Source organism: Ranitomeya imitator, chromosome 5 (genome assembly GCF_032444005.1).
Source record: "Ranitomeya imitator isolate aRanImi1 chromosome 5, aRanImi1.pri, whole genome shotgun sequence".
Classification (NCBI taxonomy): domain Eukaryota; kingdom Metazoa; phylum Chordata; class Amphibia; order Anura; family Dendrobatidae; genus Ranitomeya; species Ranitomeya imitator.
Window position 1 is genome coordinate 122,916,017 of NC_091286.1, and position 18,060 is coordinate 122,934,076.

General features: G+C 40.7%; 1 protein-coding gene across 1 annotated transcript in view; it reads left to right on the forward strand.

Annotated features, from left to right (window-relative positions):
* YIPF4 (Yip1 domain family member 4) overlaps nucleotides 1-14,581 on the forward strand; it is a 61,558-nt gene extending 46,977 nt beyond the window's left edge. Inside the window, exons 4-6 of the mRNA XM_069769119.1 lie at nucleotides 1,388-1,465; nucleotides 6,085-6,198; nucleotides 13,450-14,581. Of these exons, the coding sequence (XP_069625220.1) occupies nucleotides 1,388-1,465; nucleotides 6,085-6,198; nucleotides 13,450-13,587 (330 nt within the window). The 3' untranslated portion in view covers nucleotides 13,588-14,581. The remainder of the gene's footprint in view (nucleotides 1-1,387; nucleotides 1,466-6,084; nucleotides 6,199-13,449) is intronic.
* The last annotated feature ends 3,479 nt before the right edge of the window (nucleotides 14,582-18,060 follow it).

The following is an 18,060-nucleotide window of genomic DNA, read 5'->3' on the forward strand; positions in this document are numbered from 1 at the left end:
ACTGGTTGCAGCAATAGAACACTGAGGGTCTTGGGATCTAGTGGTGCACACTCTGCAGCTTCCCTGTCTGCGTCGTATACTTTCCCTACACTCCAGCCAGTTTTTCACCAGGCATCTGGACCCACAGTGTCTTCTCTGCTGCGGTGATTCTGGAGATATGCTTCATCCTCTCTGTCTCCCCTGCAGTCTCTCTCTGCACTTTGGTCCTAGACTTTCAACATGACCACTGCTTCTCTTCAGACATCAAGACCTCTCTGCAGTTTACAGCTCTCTCAGCTTCCACAGCTAGTCATCTGACAGCTCTCAACTTACACACACGTACGTACACATGTCTGCTCAGTACCAGTGTATGGCCACGCCCCTTTGATAACTTCTTAAAATTTAATTAGTCAATCTAAGTGTCTGCAGAATGCCTAATCTTGAAAGTGCACAATATGCACACGATCAAGATTCACCCTATTCCCAGCTTGTCCGTGGATAGTATGAGATTTGCCTGCTGACAGTCACGTGACAATTTGCTTCTTAGGCTACGTTCACATTTGCGTTGTGTGGTGCTGCGTCGGCGACACAACGCATGCAAAAACGCATGCAAAATGCAGCTTTTTGTGACGCATGCGTTCATTTTTGCATGATTTTTGGTGCAGAAAAAACTGCATCATGCAGCGTCTTCTGCGCCCTGACGCTTGCGCCAAAATGACGCATGCGTCACAAAACGCAAGACAACGCATGTCCATGTGCCCCCCATGTTAAATATAGGGGAGCATGACGCATGCGTCGTCGCGGCTGCGCCCGACGCAGCACCACACAACGCTAATGTGAACGTAGCCTTACCCCCTTTTTTCAATATTCTGCAATCACCTGAGCAAGATGTTAGTCTGCACATGACTGCCAGAATGTATATCGTGATAGACTGCACACATAACATGGTAACTAGGGCTGAGTGGACTTGTGGAAGTTTGGGTTCTGTACCAGAACTGTACCTGAACTTCAACCGGAACCTGAAACCCATTGAAATCAATGGGGACCCGAACTTTGGAGAAGTCAATGTTCAGAGTTGAGTACTGGACGCTAGATGTCCAGTACGAACCCCAAACTTTTCAGTTCGGGATTGCTCATTTCAAATAGTAACACAAAGCTTGCTTTCTTCTTCAAGTTATTTAGGTAGATGTACCTCCCTCAGGTCACTTTTTGGTTCACCAATCTACCAACCCTCTGGTATAACCATATTTTCCTCACTGCAAACATTCCACCATTTACCTGCATGTGAATGGCATCTGGAGTCGTCTGAACATTCCGGCTTGTTGCTCATTGTACTTATAAATGGAAGGATATTTTTCTGTTTGAACAGTATACAAGACTTACAATTGTGTGTATGTATTTATTTAAGGTTGTGTCTTGGATCATTACAATTTGGATATTTGGATCACTGACCATCTTCCTGCTGGCCCGAGTCCTTGGAGGGGAAGTAAGTATATGGTATATCCTCAGCATGTTGAATCTAGGCAACAGCAAAATTATTTGAAAATAAGGAACCAGTTAGGAGTTGTAGAAGAAGGGTGATGTTGAAGGTAGAAGCTGCACTGTGTAATAAGAAAGATGGTCTACTGGTTTGATTAGGCGTAGCTACAAGATGTAGCGGGCAGTAATAATTGCTGGATGTTAGACCCAAAATGTGAAGGAACAAGTGGTGTGAGTCATAATGATCAGATGCTACAAAAAACAAATCACTAAAGTTACATGCACTATAGACCATAGATATCCATAAATTAAGTGATGTGTAATAATGAGAAATGACACGGGGAAAAACTTAAATTTATTTCATACTTTGTACAAAAACCTTTGTTGTTGATGGCAGCTTCAAGAAGCCTCTTGTATGGAAAAACTAGCTGCATATACATTGCTCAGGTGTGACTTTTGGCCAATTCTTCCACACAAACCCTTCCATAAATTTTCTATTGGATTCAGGTCAGGTGGTCCATTGTAGCAGCTTTATTTACTTTCTCTGAAATCGGTTAAGAGTTTCCTTGGCTGTTTGTTTGGGATAATTTTCTTTCTGAAATGTCTACCCTTGTTTCATATTTATCATCCTGGTAGGTGGCAGCAGATTTTTATCAAGAATGTCTCTGTACATTTGTTCATTCAGCTTTCCTTCAATTATATGAAGTTTGTTGTATGCTGAAAAACCACCCCACACATGATGTTCCCACCTCCAAACATTATTGTTGGTTAGGTGTTTGTGGCGTGATATATAGTGGCTTTTGGCCTCCAAATATGGTGTGTACTATGGCATCCAAAGAGTTCAATTTTGGTAGCATCTGACCATAATATATTCTCACAGTATTTCACAGGCTTGTCTAAACGTTGTTGTGCAAACTTTAAATGCTATTGAATATACTTTTTGTTCTTCAATATATTGCATACAGGCCATGGAGGTTGAGTGCATTTTTGATTGCTTTCTTTGAAACAATTGTACCTGCTGATTCCAGGTCTTTCTGTAGCTCTCCAAGATGGTCCTTTTCTCTTTGACAATTCTTTTCACTCCTCTGAAATCTTGCGGCGAGCACCTCATCATGGCCCATTTATTATCAAATGATGTTCTTTCCACTTCTGGATTTATGACCCCAACAGTGCTCACTGGATCCTTCAGTAGTTTAGAAATGCTTCTGTAACCAATGCCATAAGTATGATTTGCAACAATAAGGTTATGATGTTCTTGAGACAGCTTACTGTTTTAACCATCATGAGATGTTTCTTGAATGCACCTTGGTAATGAAACACCTTTTTATAGGCCATCAGTTGAACCAGCTGATATTTTTCACTAAGTGGCAGGATTGCTTTCAAATTACTGATAGATGTCAGTTGGTGTCATGACTTTCCATGGGTTTTTTTTTACTTCTGTGTTCAATGCTTTTTCGCTGTGTCGTTTCTCAATGTTACAATAAAAAGCTGGGAGGAAAGTAAAAGCGCAATAGGGCCTTATCTGGGTATTAAGATATACCTCTAATCAGATTTTACTCACCAGATAAAGCCCAAACAATTAGCTGCTGCAGATCCACCGGTCTCCTCATGACCAGCCAGGGTAAAAAAAATTAAATGAATGGGGTAAAAAGGTGGATTAACATTAACAATGAAAAAAAAAAAAAGGATAAAAAGGTGGATTAACTCCACGTTGCTTGAAAGATAGAAGTCCAAATGGATATTCCAAGATGAAAAAGTGGCTTTATTCAACGTGTTTCGGAGTACTATGACTCCTTCATCAGGAAACCACAAAAGGTATATACTTTTGTGGTTTCCTGATGGAGTCATAGTACTCTGAAACGCGTTGAATAAAGCCACTTTTTCATCTTGGAATATCCATTTGGACTTCTATCTTTCAAGCAACGCGGAGTTAATCCACCTTTTTATCCCTCTTTTTTAATTCTTCATTGTTACACATACCATATTTTGCGGACCATAGGACGCACCACCACAAGGCAGTGACCCTGCCTCCGGTGACCCTGCTCTACCGTAGCCGCCCCTGGTAAGCTGCCCAATTTCCTCCCAAATGTTTTTGGGAAAAAGTGCACCACTGTAGATAATTCTGGGATCACCTATAGCACGTAATGTACAGTACAGACCAAAAGTTTGGACACACCTTCTCATTTAAAGATTTTTCTGTATTTTCATGACTATGAAAATTGTAAATTCACACTGAAGGCATCAAAACTATGAATTAACACGTGGAATTATATACTTAACAAAAAAGTGTGAAACAACTGAAATTATGTCTTATATTCCGGGTTCTTTAAAGCAGTCACCTTTTGGTTTGATGACTGCTTTGCACACTCTTGGCATTCTCTTGATGAGCTTCAAGACGTAGTCACCGGGAATGGTTTTCACTTCACAGGTGTGCCCTGTCAGGTTAAATAAGTGGGATTTCTTGCCTTATAAATGGGTTTGGGACCATCAGTTGTGTTGTGCAGAAGTCTGGTGGATACACAGCTGATAGTCCTACTGAATAGACTGTTAGAATTTGTATTATGGCAAGAAAAAAGCAGCTAAGTAAAGAAAAACGAGTGGCCATCATTACTTTAAGAAATGAAGGTCAGTCAGTCTGAAAAATTGGAAAAACTTTGAAAGTGTCCCCAAGTGCAGTGGCAAAAACCATCAAGCGCTGCAAAGAAACTGGCTCACATGAGGACCGCCCCAGGAAAGGAAGACGAAGAGTCACCTCTGCTTCTGAGGATGTTTATCCGAGTCACCAGCCTCAGAAATCGCAGGTTAACAGCAGCTCAGATTAGAGACCAGGTCAATGCCACACAGAGTTCTAGCAGCAGACACATCTCTGCAACAACTGTTAAGAGGAGACTTTGTGCAGCAGGCCTTGATGGTAAAATAGCTGCTAGGAAACCACTGCTAAAGACAGGCATCAAGCAGAAGAGACTTGTTTGGGCTAAAGAACACAAGGAATGGACATTAGACCAGTGGAAATCTGTGCTTTGGTCTGATGAGTCCAAATCTGAGATCTTTGGTTCCAACCACCGTGTCTTTGTGCGACGCAGAAAAGGTGAACGGATGGACTCTACATGCCTGGATCCCACCGTGAAGCATGGAGGAGGAGGTGTGATGGTGTGGGGGTGCTTTGCTGGTGACACTGTTGGGGATTTATTCAAAATTGAAGGCATACTGAACCAGCATGACTACCACAGCATCTTACAGCGGCATGCTATTCCATCCGGTTTGCGTTTAGTTGGACCATCATTTATTTTTCAACAGGACAATGACCCCAAACACACCTCCAGGCTGTGTAAGGGCTATTTGACCAAGAAGGAGAGTGATGGGGTGCTACACCAGATGACCTGGCCTCCACAGTCACCAGACCTGAACCCAATCGAGATGGTTTGGGGTGAGCTGGACCGCAGAGTGAAGGCAAAAGGGCCAACAAGTGCTAAGCATCTCTGGGAACTCCTTCAAGATTGTTGGAAGACCATTCCCGGTGACTACCTCTTGAAGCTCATCAAGAGAATGCCAAGAGTGTGCAAAGCAGTCATCAAAGCAAAAGGTGGCTACTTTGAAGAACCTAGAATATAAGACATAATTTCAGTCATTTCATGCTTTGTAAGTATATAATTCCACATGTGTTAATTCATAGTTTTGATGACTTCAGTGTGAATTTACATTTTCATATTCATGAAAATACAGAAAAATCTTTAAATGAGAAGGTGTGTCCAAACTTTTGGTCTGTACTGTATACTAGCGCAAAAAACAAGACGAAGACAAGCTATATAAATAGGGATCACCAGACATGATAAAATAGAAAATCTTTTATTAAGTAACAACTACACAAAATAACGAATAAAAACTATTAAAAAGTCAAAAACATGACACAAGGCATGATCAACCGCAATTAGAGTGACCAACCCTGTCAGGCAAATAGATGAATAATGCTATCTTTGTAAATCAAATACAGCACCCAGGTAAATTAGACCAAACAAGTGATATATAAACCCTTCATAATAAATATGCTCTATGGATCCCCTGTAGCGCAATGAAATAATCAAAATATTAATAAGGCTATAACAACTGCTATAAGATGAACGTTAAATACCAAAAAAGCAGCCATATAGCATGATGAAAACAAGATGTAATATGAAATGTGCTGCTGGAAAGAGTATGGATCTAAAGGGAAAGGAATACCTACATCAAGCAAGTATTGATGCCAATGGTGTGTATTGATAAGAGCATAATAACCTGGGTCAGCAATAAGTCCATGCATCTGACAGGGCAGAAAACGCCCAACGCGTGTCGCATCCTCGGGGTCTTTTAGAAATATATTTCCTTGTAAAATTGGTGACCTGTTTAATACTTATTTTACCTGCTGTATATAACGTGATTTTTTAATAACAGGAGTTTTTAGCTGCCGTTTTCTGCTTCCTATACATTTACTATAAAATAGCCCTGACATAGTTGTTTTTGGTTTTTTATTTGCATTTTATCAGCTTGATGTATTGCTAGTATTACATTGATTTAAATTTAAGCAAAGTTTGATGTGACCTACAGCAAACAGTATGTTTACCATTTATGTAACTTTTCTTTTGTCTGTAGGTGTCTTATGGGCAGGTGCTTGGGGTTATAGGATACTCCTTACTTCCATTAATTGTTATTGTCCCTGCACTTATAGTGGTCGGATCCTTTGAAATTGTGTCTACGGTAATCAAGGTAAGATGTCTACAAATGAAAAGACCCTTTTTTAAGTGGTTTCCATGCACACAGATTATTAAAATAAATCATTGTCAAGTCTATGAGAATTAGAAACTTCACAATTTACATCCTGTTAAAAATCTGCTGTGGTCATGTGTCCTTCAGATCCTTACTTCGTGCTACAGTATGTTCAAAGCACAGAGTAAAGGTGTTTCATGGCCGTGCTTTGAACAGATTGTTGCTCTCCATGCTTCTGGCTGGACTCTTCCAGCAGCTCTCGCAGTAGTGTGCTCTGGACATTGTGTCATGGGGTAGTCACCTGTGAACCTCTATAAGTGAGTGAGTGGTAGTGTGTATAGGGAGGGAAGGCATAAGCAATAGGGGCAGTGTAATCGGGTGCTGGCCATTCCAGAGTGCTAGATTACAATGTAATAAATGACTACATTATGTGACTCATTGCTCCCCTACACTATTCTGAGTGTGTCAGGGGCATATGGGCTGTCAGCATCTGTAACATTACTGTCAGCAGATTAGTTCCAAGATGGCTCCTACTAGTTGAAGTAGGGAGGGTTTTAATGAGGTAGAAACTGTGCAGGGATTCAGTTATCTTGAGACAATACAGGAGTCTCAGGATGGTGCTTTCTAGGAGCAGTGGGCAGGCAATAGGTATGGGCATGTGTGAGCTGTGGGACAGGCAGAGAAGCCAGTGCAGTGCCTCCTGGGAAATGTAGTCTAGAAGCTCTGAATGGAAAAAATAACGGACCACAAGGATGGATGAAAGGGAGCTATATAACAGTAAGGGTGTTATTTTTATGGCAGAAACGCATTGGTCTTTCATGTCTATCATGTGAGCCTTTTCCATTGCAAAGGTTTTATTTCTGATCTATTTTTGTGGCGCAATAAAGAAGATTCCATTATTTTATTCCTTTTTATGTGCCACTCTATTACCCTATGCAGATGGTTGTTTTTTATGTTTATGTGCTTTGTGTGTTCAGATTTGTGTGCGAATAATCCAGGATATCCAGCAAGAGTATGTTTACCAGTAGTTAAGCTGCACTGTTTTCCCCTGGATATGGTGTTGAAAACCCATGGAGAATTTCCATAACCTCAAAGAGAATCAGATTTTACATAATTACATGCTGCACAGTGGTTCAGATTTTAACCCCTTCAGGCTGTGTCCATGCCTTTTGAGTGCTACCAGTGCTCATGCACTGCTATGTACAGCACAGGTGATTTGAAGATGGTAGCTTTAAGTCTCCTAAGGGGACTGTTAACCCCTTTACCCCCAAGGGTGGTTTGCACGTTAATGACCAGGCCAATTTTTACAATTCTGACCACTGTCCCTTTATGAGGTTATAACTCCGAAACGCTTCAACGGATCCTGGTGATTCTGACATTGTTTTCTCGTGACATATTGTACTTCATGATAGTGGTAAAATTTCTTTGATAGTACCTGCGTTTATTTGTGAAAAAAACGGAAATTTGGCGAAAATTTTGAAAATTTCGCAATTTTCAAACTTTGAATTTTTATGCAATTAAATCACAGAGATATGTCACACAAAATACTTAATAAGTAACATTTCCCACATGTCTCCTTTACATCAGCATAATTTTGGAACCAATTTTTTTTTTTGTTAGGGAGTTATAAGGGTTAAAAGTTGACCAGCAATTTCTCATTTTTACAACACCATTTTTTTTTAGGGACCACGTCTCATTTGAAGTCATTTTGAGGGGTCTATATGATAGAAAATGCCCAAGTGTGACACCATTCTAAAAACTGCACCCCTCAAGGTGCTCAAAACCACATTCAAGACGTTTATTAACCCTTCAGGTGTTTAATAGGAATTTTTGGAATGTTTAAATAAAAATGAACATTTAACTTTTTTACACAAAAAATTTACTTCAGCTCCAATTTGTTTTATTTTACCAAGGGTAACAGGAGAAATTGGACCCAAAAAGTTGTTGTCCAATTTGTCCTGAGTACGCTGATACCCCATATGTGGCAGTAAACCACTGTTTGGGCGCATGGGAGAGCTCGGAAGGGAAGGAGCGCTATTTGACTTTTCAATGCAAAATTGACAGGAATTGAGATGGGACGCCATGTTGCGTTTGGAGAGCCACTGATGTGCCTAAACATTGAAACCCCCCACAAGTGACACCATTTTGGAAAGTAGACCCCCTAAGGAACTTATCTGGATGTGTGGTGAGCACTTTGACCCACCAAGTGCTTCACAGAAGTTTATAATGCAGAACCGTAAAAATAAAAAATCATATTTTTTCACAAAAATTATATTTTTGCCCCCAATTTTTTATTTTTCCAAGGGTAAGAGAAGAAATTGGACCTCAAAAGTTGTTGTCCAATTTGTCCCGAGTACGCTGATACCCCATATGTGGCAGTAAACCACTGTTTGGGCGCATGGGAGAGCTCGGAAGGGAAGGAGCGCCGTTTGACTTTTCAATGCAAAATTGACAGGAATTGAGATGGGACGCCATGTTGCGTTTGGAGAGCCACTGATGTGCCTAAACATTGAAACCCCCCACAAGTGACACCATTTTGGAAAGTAGACCCCCTAAGGAACTTATCTGGATGTGTGGTGAGCACTTTGACCCACCAAGGGCTTCACAGAAGTTTATAATGCAGAGCCATAAAAATAAAACAACATTTTTTTCCCACAAAAATTATTTTTTAGCCCCCAGTTTTGTATTTTCCCTAGGGTAACAGGAGAAATTGGACCCCAAAAGTTGTTGTCCAATTTGTCCTGAGTACGCTGATACCCCATATGTGGGGGGGAACCACCGTTTGGGCGCATGGGAGGGTTCGGAAGGGAAGGAGCGCCATTTGGAATGCAGACTTAGATGGAATGGTCTGCAGGCGTCACATTGCGTTTGCAGAGCCCCTAATGTACCTAAACAGTAGAAACCCCCCACAAGTGACACCATTTTGGAAAGTAGACCCCCTAAGGAACTCATCTTGATGTGTTGTGAGAGCTTTGAACCCCCAAGTATTTCACTACAGTTTATAACGCAGAGCCATGCAAATAAAAAATATTTTTTTTTCCACAAAAATTATATTTTAGCCCCCAGTTTTGTATTTTTCCAAGGTTAGCAGGAGAAATTGGACCCTAAATGTTGTTGTCCAATTTGTCCTGAGTACGCTGATACCCGATATGTGGGGGGGAACCACCGTTTGGGCGCATGGGAGGGCTCGGAAGGGAAGGAGCATCATTTGGAATGCAGACTTAGATGGATTGGTCTGCAGGCGTCACATTGCGTTTGCAGAGCCCCTAATGTACCTAAACAGTAGAAACCCCCCACAAGTGACCCCATATTGGAAACTAGACCCCTCAATGAACTTATCTAGATGTGTTGTGAGAACTTTGAACCCCCAAGTGTTTCACTACAGTTTATAACGCAGAGCCGTGAAAATAAAAAATCTTTTTGTTTTCCCACAAAAATTATTTTTTAGCCCCCAGTTTTGTATTTTCCCAAGGGTAACAGGAGAAATTGGTCCACAAAAGTTGTTGTCCAATTTGTCCTGAGTACGCTGATACCCCATATGTTGGGGTAAACCCCTGTTTGGGCACACAGGAGAGCTCGGAAGGGAAGGAGCACTGTTTTACTTTTTCAACGCAGAATTGGCTGGAATTGAGATCGGACGCCATGTCGTGTTTGGAGAGCCCCTGATGTGCCGAAACAGTGGAAACCCCCCAATTATAACTGAAACCCTAATCTAAACACACCCCTAACCCTAATTCCAACGGTAACCCTAACCACACCTCTAACCCTGACACACCACTAACCCTAATCCCAACCCTATTCCCAACTGTAAATGTAATCTAAACCCTAACCCTAACTTTAGCCCCAACCCTAACTGTAGCCCCAACCCTAACCCTAGCCCTAGCCCTAACCCTAGCCCTAACCCTAGCCCTAACCCTAACCCTAGCCCTAGCCCTAACCCTAACCCTAACCCTAACCCTAACCCTAGCCCTAACCCTAGCCCTAACCCTAGCCCTAACCCTAGCCCTAACCCTAGCCCTAACCCTAGCCCTAACCCTAGCCCTAACCCTAACCCTAATCCTAGCCCTAACCCTAGCCCTAATGGGAAAATGGAAATAAATACATTTTTTTTTATTTTTCCCTAACTAAGGGGGTGATGAAGGGGGGTTTGATTTACTTTTATAGCGGGTTTTTTAGCGGATTTTTATGATTGGCAGCCGTCACACACTGAAAGACCCTTTTTATTGCAAAAAATATTTTTTGCAATACCACATTTTGAGAGCTATAATTTTTCCATATTTTGGTCCACAGAGTCATGTGAGGTCTTGTTTTTTGCGGGACGAGTTGACGTTTTTATTGAAAACATTTTCGGGCACGTGACATTTTTTTATCGCTTTTTATTCCGATTTTTGTGAGGAAGAATGACCAAAAGCCAGCTATTCATGAATTTCTATTGGGGGAGGCGTTTATACCGTTCCGCGTTTGGTAAAATTGATAAATCAGTTTTATTCTTCGGGTCAGTACGATTACAGCGATACCTCATTTATATCATTTTTTTATGGTTTGGTGCTTTTATACAATAAAAACTATTTTACAGAAAAAATAATTATTTTTGCATCGCTTTATTCTCAGGACTATAACTTTTTTATTTTTTTGCTGATGATGCTGTATGGCGGCTCTTTTTTTGCGGGACAATATGACGCTTTCAGCGGTACCATGGTTATTTATATCTGTCCTTTTGATCGCGTGTTATTCCACTTTTTGTTCGGCGGTATGATAATAAAGCGTTGTTTTTTGCCTCGTTTTTTTTTTTTTTTTCTTACGGTGTTTACTGAAGGGGTTAACTAGTGGGCCAGTTTTATAGGTCGGGTCGTTACGGACGCGGCGATACTAAATATGTGTACTTTTATTGGTTTTTTTTTTTTATTTAGATGAAGAAATGTATTTATGGGAATAATATTTTTTTTTTTTTTTCATTATTTTGGAATATTTTTTTTTATTTTTTTTACACATTTGGAAAATTTTTTTTTTACTTTTTTACTTTGTCCCAGGGGGGGACATCACAGATCAGTGATCTGACAGTTTGCACAGCACTCTGTCAGATCACTGATCTGACATGCAGCGCTGCAGGCTCTGTGAAGCCACCTCCCTCCCTGCAGGACCCGGATCCGCGGCCATCTTGGATCCGGGGCTCGAGCAGGGAGGGAGGTGAGGAGACCCTCGCAGCAACGCGATCACATCGCGTTGCTGCGGGGGGCTCAGGGAAGCCCGCAGGGAGCCCCCTCCCTGCGCGGTGCTTCCCTGCACCGCCGGCACATCGCGATCATCTTTGATCGCGGTGTGCCAGGGGTTAATGTGCCGGGGGCGGTCCGTGACCGCTCCTGGCACATAGTGCCGGATGTCAGCTGCGATAAGCAGCTGACACCCGGCCGCGATCGGCGGCGCTCCCCCCGTGAGCGCTGCCGATCGCTATGACGTACTATCCCGTCCAGGGTCAGATAAGCCCAGGGCACCTCGACGGGATAGTACGTCTAAGGTCACAGAGGGGTTAAACACAGTAAGAAAAATGTTTATTTTTTTTTTTAAATATTAACCGCTTCACCACCTTAGGTTTTTTTTTTTTTTAACAACACCATTGGTTTTGTCATATAGTGTAATGGAAAGCGTGAAAGAAAATTCAAAGTGCTGTGAAATTGCAAAAAGTGCAATTCCACATTTGTTTTTTGTTTTGCTATTTTACCATGTTCACTAAATACTAAAACTGACCTGCCATTCTGATTCTCCAGGTCATAAGGAGTTCGTAGATACCAAACATGTCTAGGTTCTTTTTTATTTAAGCGGTGAAAACAAAAATCCGAAGTTTCTTAAAAAAAAAAAAAAAAGTCGCCAACTTCAAGTTACATCACAAAGTAAATATGTGTAACAAATGTTGTAAAGGTAACAAAATTAAAAAGTGGAAATCACTCACAAAGATCGTGTAGGTCTCGGACTCCTGGATTTCCTATTTAGGATTATTTGTCTACACTTTCACATGCCTCTCTGCTCTTTTCTACCACACACTGTTACTATGTGCTGCTGTTTGGTGTTCTAGCCACTACATGGTATATACCTACACTCTTTAATTTGGTTACCGTTACAATATTTACTTTGTGATGTAACTTCAATAGAAGGAATACACTTATATTTACCATTTTTTGCTGTTATGGTAACAGTTTGTTATATCGCATTAGATTTTTATTCATTTATTTTTTTTTTTTTGCACTAAGTATATTTATCATGATTTTTGCTCATTGATTCTGTTTGTGCACATGATAATTTTTATTTTATTTTTTTCATGCCACATACTTTTTTGTGTCACATTTTTTTTATCACTTTTTCACTTTGTTCTGTTTTTATGAGCATATCCCTGGGTGTGTGCGTCCCTTTTGTATAATTGTATACTTTACCCATTGCGTATTGTTCTGTTATTTTTTACCTGAATCTGTTTTTATCTGGTAATTATGTAATTATTACTTTGGACTTCATAGTCAATTTTCAGTTCTTTTTCTTTTCATCTTTGTATTTTTCCAACTGTCCATGCATTATCACTCAGGTCCGGCCTCTTGGTAGTAGGGATTCTTTACCTGTATATGATTCTACATTGTAAAAGTCACTGAATATTACGGATACCCTCACTACCACGTAGCATTCCTTTGTTGATTTTATTTATTTATTTTTTTATGGGTACTGATGGGCAGGATTAGTGACGTGCTACCGACGTGAGCACATTAGGTCCACTGCTAGAGATTGACAGCGGTATTTAACATGTTAACAGCCATGGGTGGATCGCGATACCATCCGTGGCTGTTAGGGGCACATGTCAGCTGTTCAAATCAGCTCACATCTGACGGAAAAGTTGCGGGCTCACCGCCGGAGCCTGCAGTAGGGTGAGCCCACCTTGGCTGTAACTATACCTCTAAGGTGGTAAAGGGGTTAAAAATTAATGTTCAAATCACCACCCTTTTTGCCCCATTTATAAATAAAACAAAAAATACTTATATTTTCACCCAGTGTGATCAAAACGGCTTGGCGCCAAACATATCCCCAAAGGACTACACCAAAAATGCACCATATATACAGCTTTTTAGCTATCGACTGCTTTTTTTTCTTCAATTGTTCATGCAGAAAAAAAAACACATCACAGAAGCTACAGAATTGATTTGTGAATGTTGCCTTCGAATTGTGTTGAACTCTAATGATAGTAATATAAAATGCTTTGCTTTTCTTTTACAGCTGTTTGGAGTGTTCTGGGCAGCTTACAGTGCGGCATCTTTATTAGTCGGAGAAGAGTTCAAGACAAAGAAGCCACTTCTTATTTATCCCATCTTTTTATTGTACATTTATTTTCTATCTTTGTACACTGGAGTGTGAGGATCAGATGCTGTGTTCATTTGGTAGAGTGGTAAAGTGTAATGCTGGATGGGTCGGGGAAGAGGAATCTCGCTCCCAACCCTTTGGTGTGTATTATGCCTATTTGTATATATTAAACCCAAAGCTCTTGCCAGGGAGCTTATTCTTTAAGGCAATATGGTGCAAGGCCTGTCTTCTGACATAGAAGGGATCCACAAAATAAAGTTCTAACTTTTTATGATATTAGCTTTAATTTGTCTCACATTGAATCTAAAAGAATATCTGGAGAAAAAGCAACGTATACCTGATCTTTTCTACGTCTACATTATGTAAATATGGCATAGCACATGACTGTTACCAGATCTGAAACTAGTGCTAACAACTACTGGGTCTGGGCAGTGGGAACGATGCACTTATGGTGGATTTACAATCTTTAGGGATAAAGATGCGTTCACCAATTTTAAGTGTCTTGATTGGGAATTTTTTTTTAATACATCTGTTTTGACATTGTTTGATTTTTTTTTTTTTTTTTCCCCCTATTCGTGTATGTAAGATGCAGGTAGAGTATCTCAGACCAGATGTATTCATGGAGGTACTTTGTGCCGCAACACCCAGGTGACCATGTTTGTTATAGGTTTTACACAGTTTGTGCTTGTCACACTGGAGCCAAGTCTTAGTTCCATTTTTATAGATGGTAATTTCCTCTGAAAAGTTGATTGCCCCTTTTTTTTTTTATACCGATGAAAATCATATAGTGCTGCTGAAAACAAGAAGAAAAAACCCTATCTCTAGATTAAAGTGCAATTGTGTGGGACAGTGTACTTTTTGGTGGTTAAATTTTATGTCAAATAACTTTGTAGATATGGTAAATAAATATTTATGAATGTTGATTTCAGCTCATGTAACAGTTATTGATGTGATCCTCATCATTTCTTTAATTGCTGTTACATAAAAAACTTTTTATAGATTTCATTTCTGACTCAATACAGAAAAAATAAACTGCAAAGAATAAAAATGCCTTTGTTTTTTATGTCTGTTGCAAAGTTTTATGCGTGTCTTTTAATTCTAGAATGTTTTAATCTTTTATATTGTATATGTCGTGCTTAAAACTTTGGAATTTAAGAGAAGACTGGAGCAAAGTTGGGGTACTCTCACAGAAATATTTGACATGGTTTTTGGAGCAGATGCGAAGTGCACATAAATGTAAACCACTTCAATTATTTGGATAAGCAATTGATTTCCTAGATTTCTAAGGTGAAAAAGACATGTTAAAGCAGTTAAAAGAAGTAACATGGTCATTCTTTGGGCGGCTTATAGGTATTTAAAGGGAACCTGTCACCCCCCCCCCCCCCCCAAGGCATTTTTAACTAAAAGAGCCACATTGTGCAGCACTAATGCTGCATTCTGTCAAGGTGGCTCTTTTAGTTCGGGTCCCTGCAGATGCTGAAATAATCACTTTTATAATGTGCCCCTCATACCTGAATTTGTCAAGCAGGCATGTATTTTCCCCCCTTGACACAAATGCCTCCCAGCTGTCACTCAGGGCCTCTATGCGCCACCTCCATTTCCTTCATGAACGTCCCCGACTCCTGCGCTGTAAGTTCAAAGGGCAGCGCAAACGGCGCATGCCCGAAAATTTTTTTACAGCGCCGGGGACGTTCAGGAAGGAAATGGAGGTGGCGCACAGGGGCCCTGAATGACGGCTGGGAGGCGTTTGTGTCAAGGGGGAAAAGACATGCCCCCTTGACAATTTCAGGTATGAGGGGCACATTATAAAAGCGATTATTTCAGCGTTTGCAGGGACCCGAACCAAAAGCCACCTTGACAGAATGCAGCATTAGTGTTGCACAAGGTGGCTCTTTTAGTTAAAAACGTCTGGGGGGCGGGGAGGGGTGGGACAGGTTCTCTTTAAAAGGTATACAGAGCAAAGATGCCTGGCATTGAAGCCGCTCCAGGAAAAAGATCACCATTTCCTGAGGCAGCTTTGCCTTGGCAAATTTGGTGGTTCTGTTGGTATTACAAAAACATCGTCTGCACAAAGCCTAAAAAATGTTTTGTTTTGTTTTTTTAATGGATTTTTCAGCATGAATAAATAATGCACATCAAAAAATGCCATGGGATCATCCCCTGAAAGACCATTTAAATAGGCCGATAACTGCGAACAAGCCTTTCTCGAATGCTTATTTTCCAATTTTCAGTGTCGTGGTAATCCCTTCCAAGAAGAGGTAATGTGAGTTGAGATACAAACGATCTCCAAACTGCCATTATAGGTTTAAATTAAATAAATACGATGCATCGGAGATAAGAAAACACAAAGCCAGTGTCTGTCAATTGTAGGGGTTGTACTCACTCAGGTGCAGCGGGTGGCAACCAGGAGGCACGTTCCTTTAAAAGTTCACAGGGTTTATTGCTTCACAAACCCACAAAACAAAACAGAAAAACAAATAGACTTTAGCTCAGGCAAAAGAAAGTACAAGTTACCAGTACTTCAGGCTCCGTCCTAGAGCCTCAACACACACGAGGCTTTCACCTCCCCACATACAGGTCCTGTGTTAAGCATTAGGCTACATTATATAGTTCTTACCACACCCAGGAAACCATCACATGATTAGTCACGTGGTCGTGACATCACCGCAGGTCCTCAAACATATATAGAGTAATGGTGATGCCCCTACCCAGGGGTAAGGTATATGGGTAGCCAGACCCTCCCATCTCTCACAGCTACCCGTAACCCGGACCCAAGTGTACTAAACGATCCCTTAGTGCTTATGTGCATTAAAGAAAACACTCTGGGTTACATCACAGAGACAAGGGATCTCTGTGACACATACCTCCCATCGACTATAAGACCCTTAGCGAGGCTACACAGTGTTCTTGTCTGATTCTCAGATGCCCAATCACAAGTCTTTCCTTATCTCTGTGCTTGTAATAAAGTGGGAATAGCTTCTTACAGTACCTAAGTAAGAAAGTATTTTAGTTGGGAATAACAAGGTCGTAAATTATAGATTCTGCCAATACTAGTTCTACCCAGTTTTCTATGCCTTCTGTAACGAAGAAAGCTTAACACACAAACACCTCTTATATCAGAGACGATGCCCTGTGTTATTGCTTTTATGAATAACACTTATAAAGCTAATACTAAAATACAAAATTATCAAAGATATATAGGTATATTGTCTAAATAATAAAGCAAGGTATAAATATTTACCATAACATTAGTTTTTCTGAAACCGCAGATCACTTGCATGAGAACATGGACCATTCGTGACTACTCCACTTGCTTCGTAATTGAGTGAGATTGTTCCCTTCTTTACCTATGATTGTCAGTTTTAAACATTATTGATATAATGGGTATGGATTTATCATTTGGAGTAATGTCGTCTATTTAGTTATTCTCGATGGAGTTGAGATTATTTTGTCTTGGACTGACCATTGTCCGCTTCGTTCCATACAGGGAGATCGACTTTTTCTGTATTTGTGTGTATGATCTATGTTGTGCGGGTGACCCGTTTTAATACAGGTCCTTCTCAAAAAATTGGCATATAGTGTTAAATTTCATTATTTACCATAATGTAATGATTACAATTAAACTTTCATATATTATAGCTTCATTATCCACCAACTGAAATTTGTCAGGTCTTTTATTGTTTTAATACTGATGGTTTTGGCATACAACTCCTGATAACCCAAAAAACCTGTCTCAATAAATTAGCATATTTCACCCATCCAATCAAATAAAAGTGTTTTTTAATAACAAACAAAAAAACCAACAAATAATAATGTTCAGTTATGCACTCAATACTTGGTCGGGAATCCTTTGGCAGAAATGAGTGCTTCAATGCGGCGTGGCATGGAGGCAATCAGCCTGTGACACTGCTGAGATGTTATGGAGGCCCAGGATGCTTCAATAGCGGCCTTAAGCTCATCCAGAGTGTTGGGTCTTGCGTCTCTCAACTTTCTCTTCACAATATCCCACAGATTCTCTATGGGGTTCAGGTCAGGAGAGTTGGCAGGCCATTTGAGCACAGTAATACCATGGTCAGTAAACCATTTACCAGTGGTTTTGGCACTGTGAGCAGGTGCCAGGTCGTGCTGAAAAATGAAATCTTCATCTCCATAAACATTTCAGCCGATGGAAGCATGAAGTGCTCCAAAATCTCCTGATAGCTAGCTGCATTGACCCTGCCCTTGATGAAACACAGTGGACCAACACCAGCAGCTGACATGGCACCCCACACCATCACTGACTGTGGGTACTTGACACTGGACTTCAGGCATTTTGGCATTTCCTTCTCCCCAGTCTTCCTCCAGACTCTGGCACCTTGATTTCCGAATGACATGCAAAATTTGCTTTCATCAGAAAAAAGTACTTGGGACCACTTAGCAACAGTCCAGTGCTGCTTCTCTGTAGCCCAGGTCAGGCGCCTCTGCCGCTGTTTATGGTTCAAAAGTGGCTTTACCTGGGGAATGCGGCACCTGTAGCCCATTTCCTGC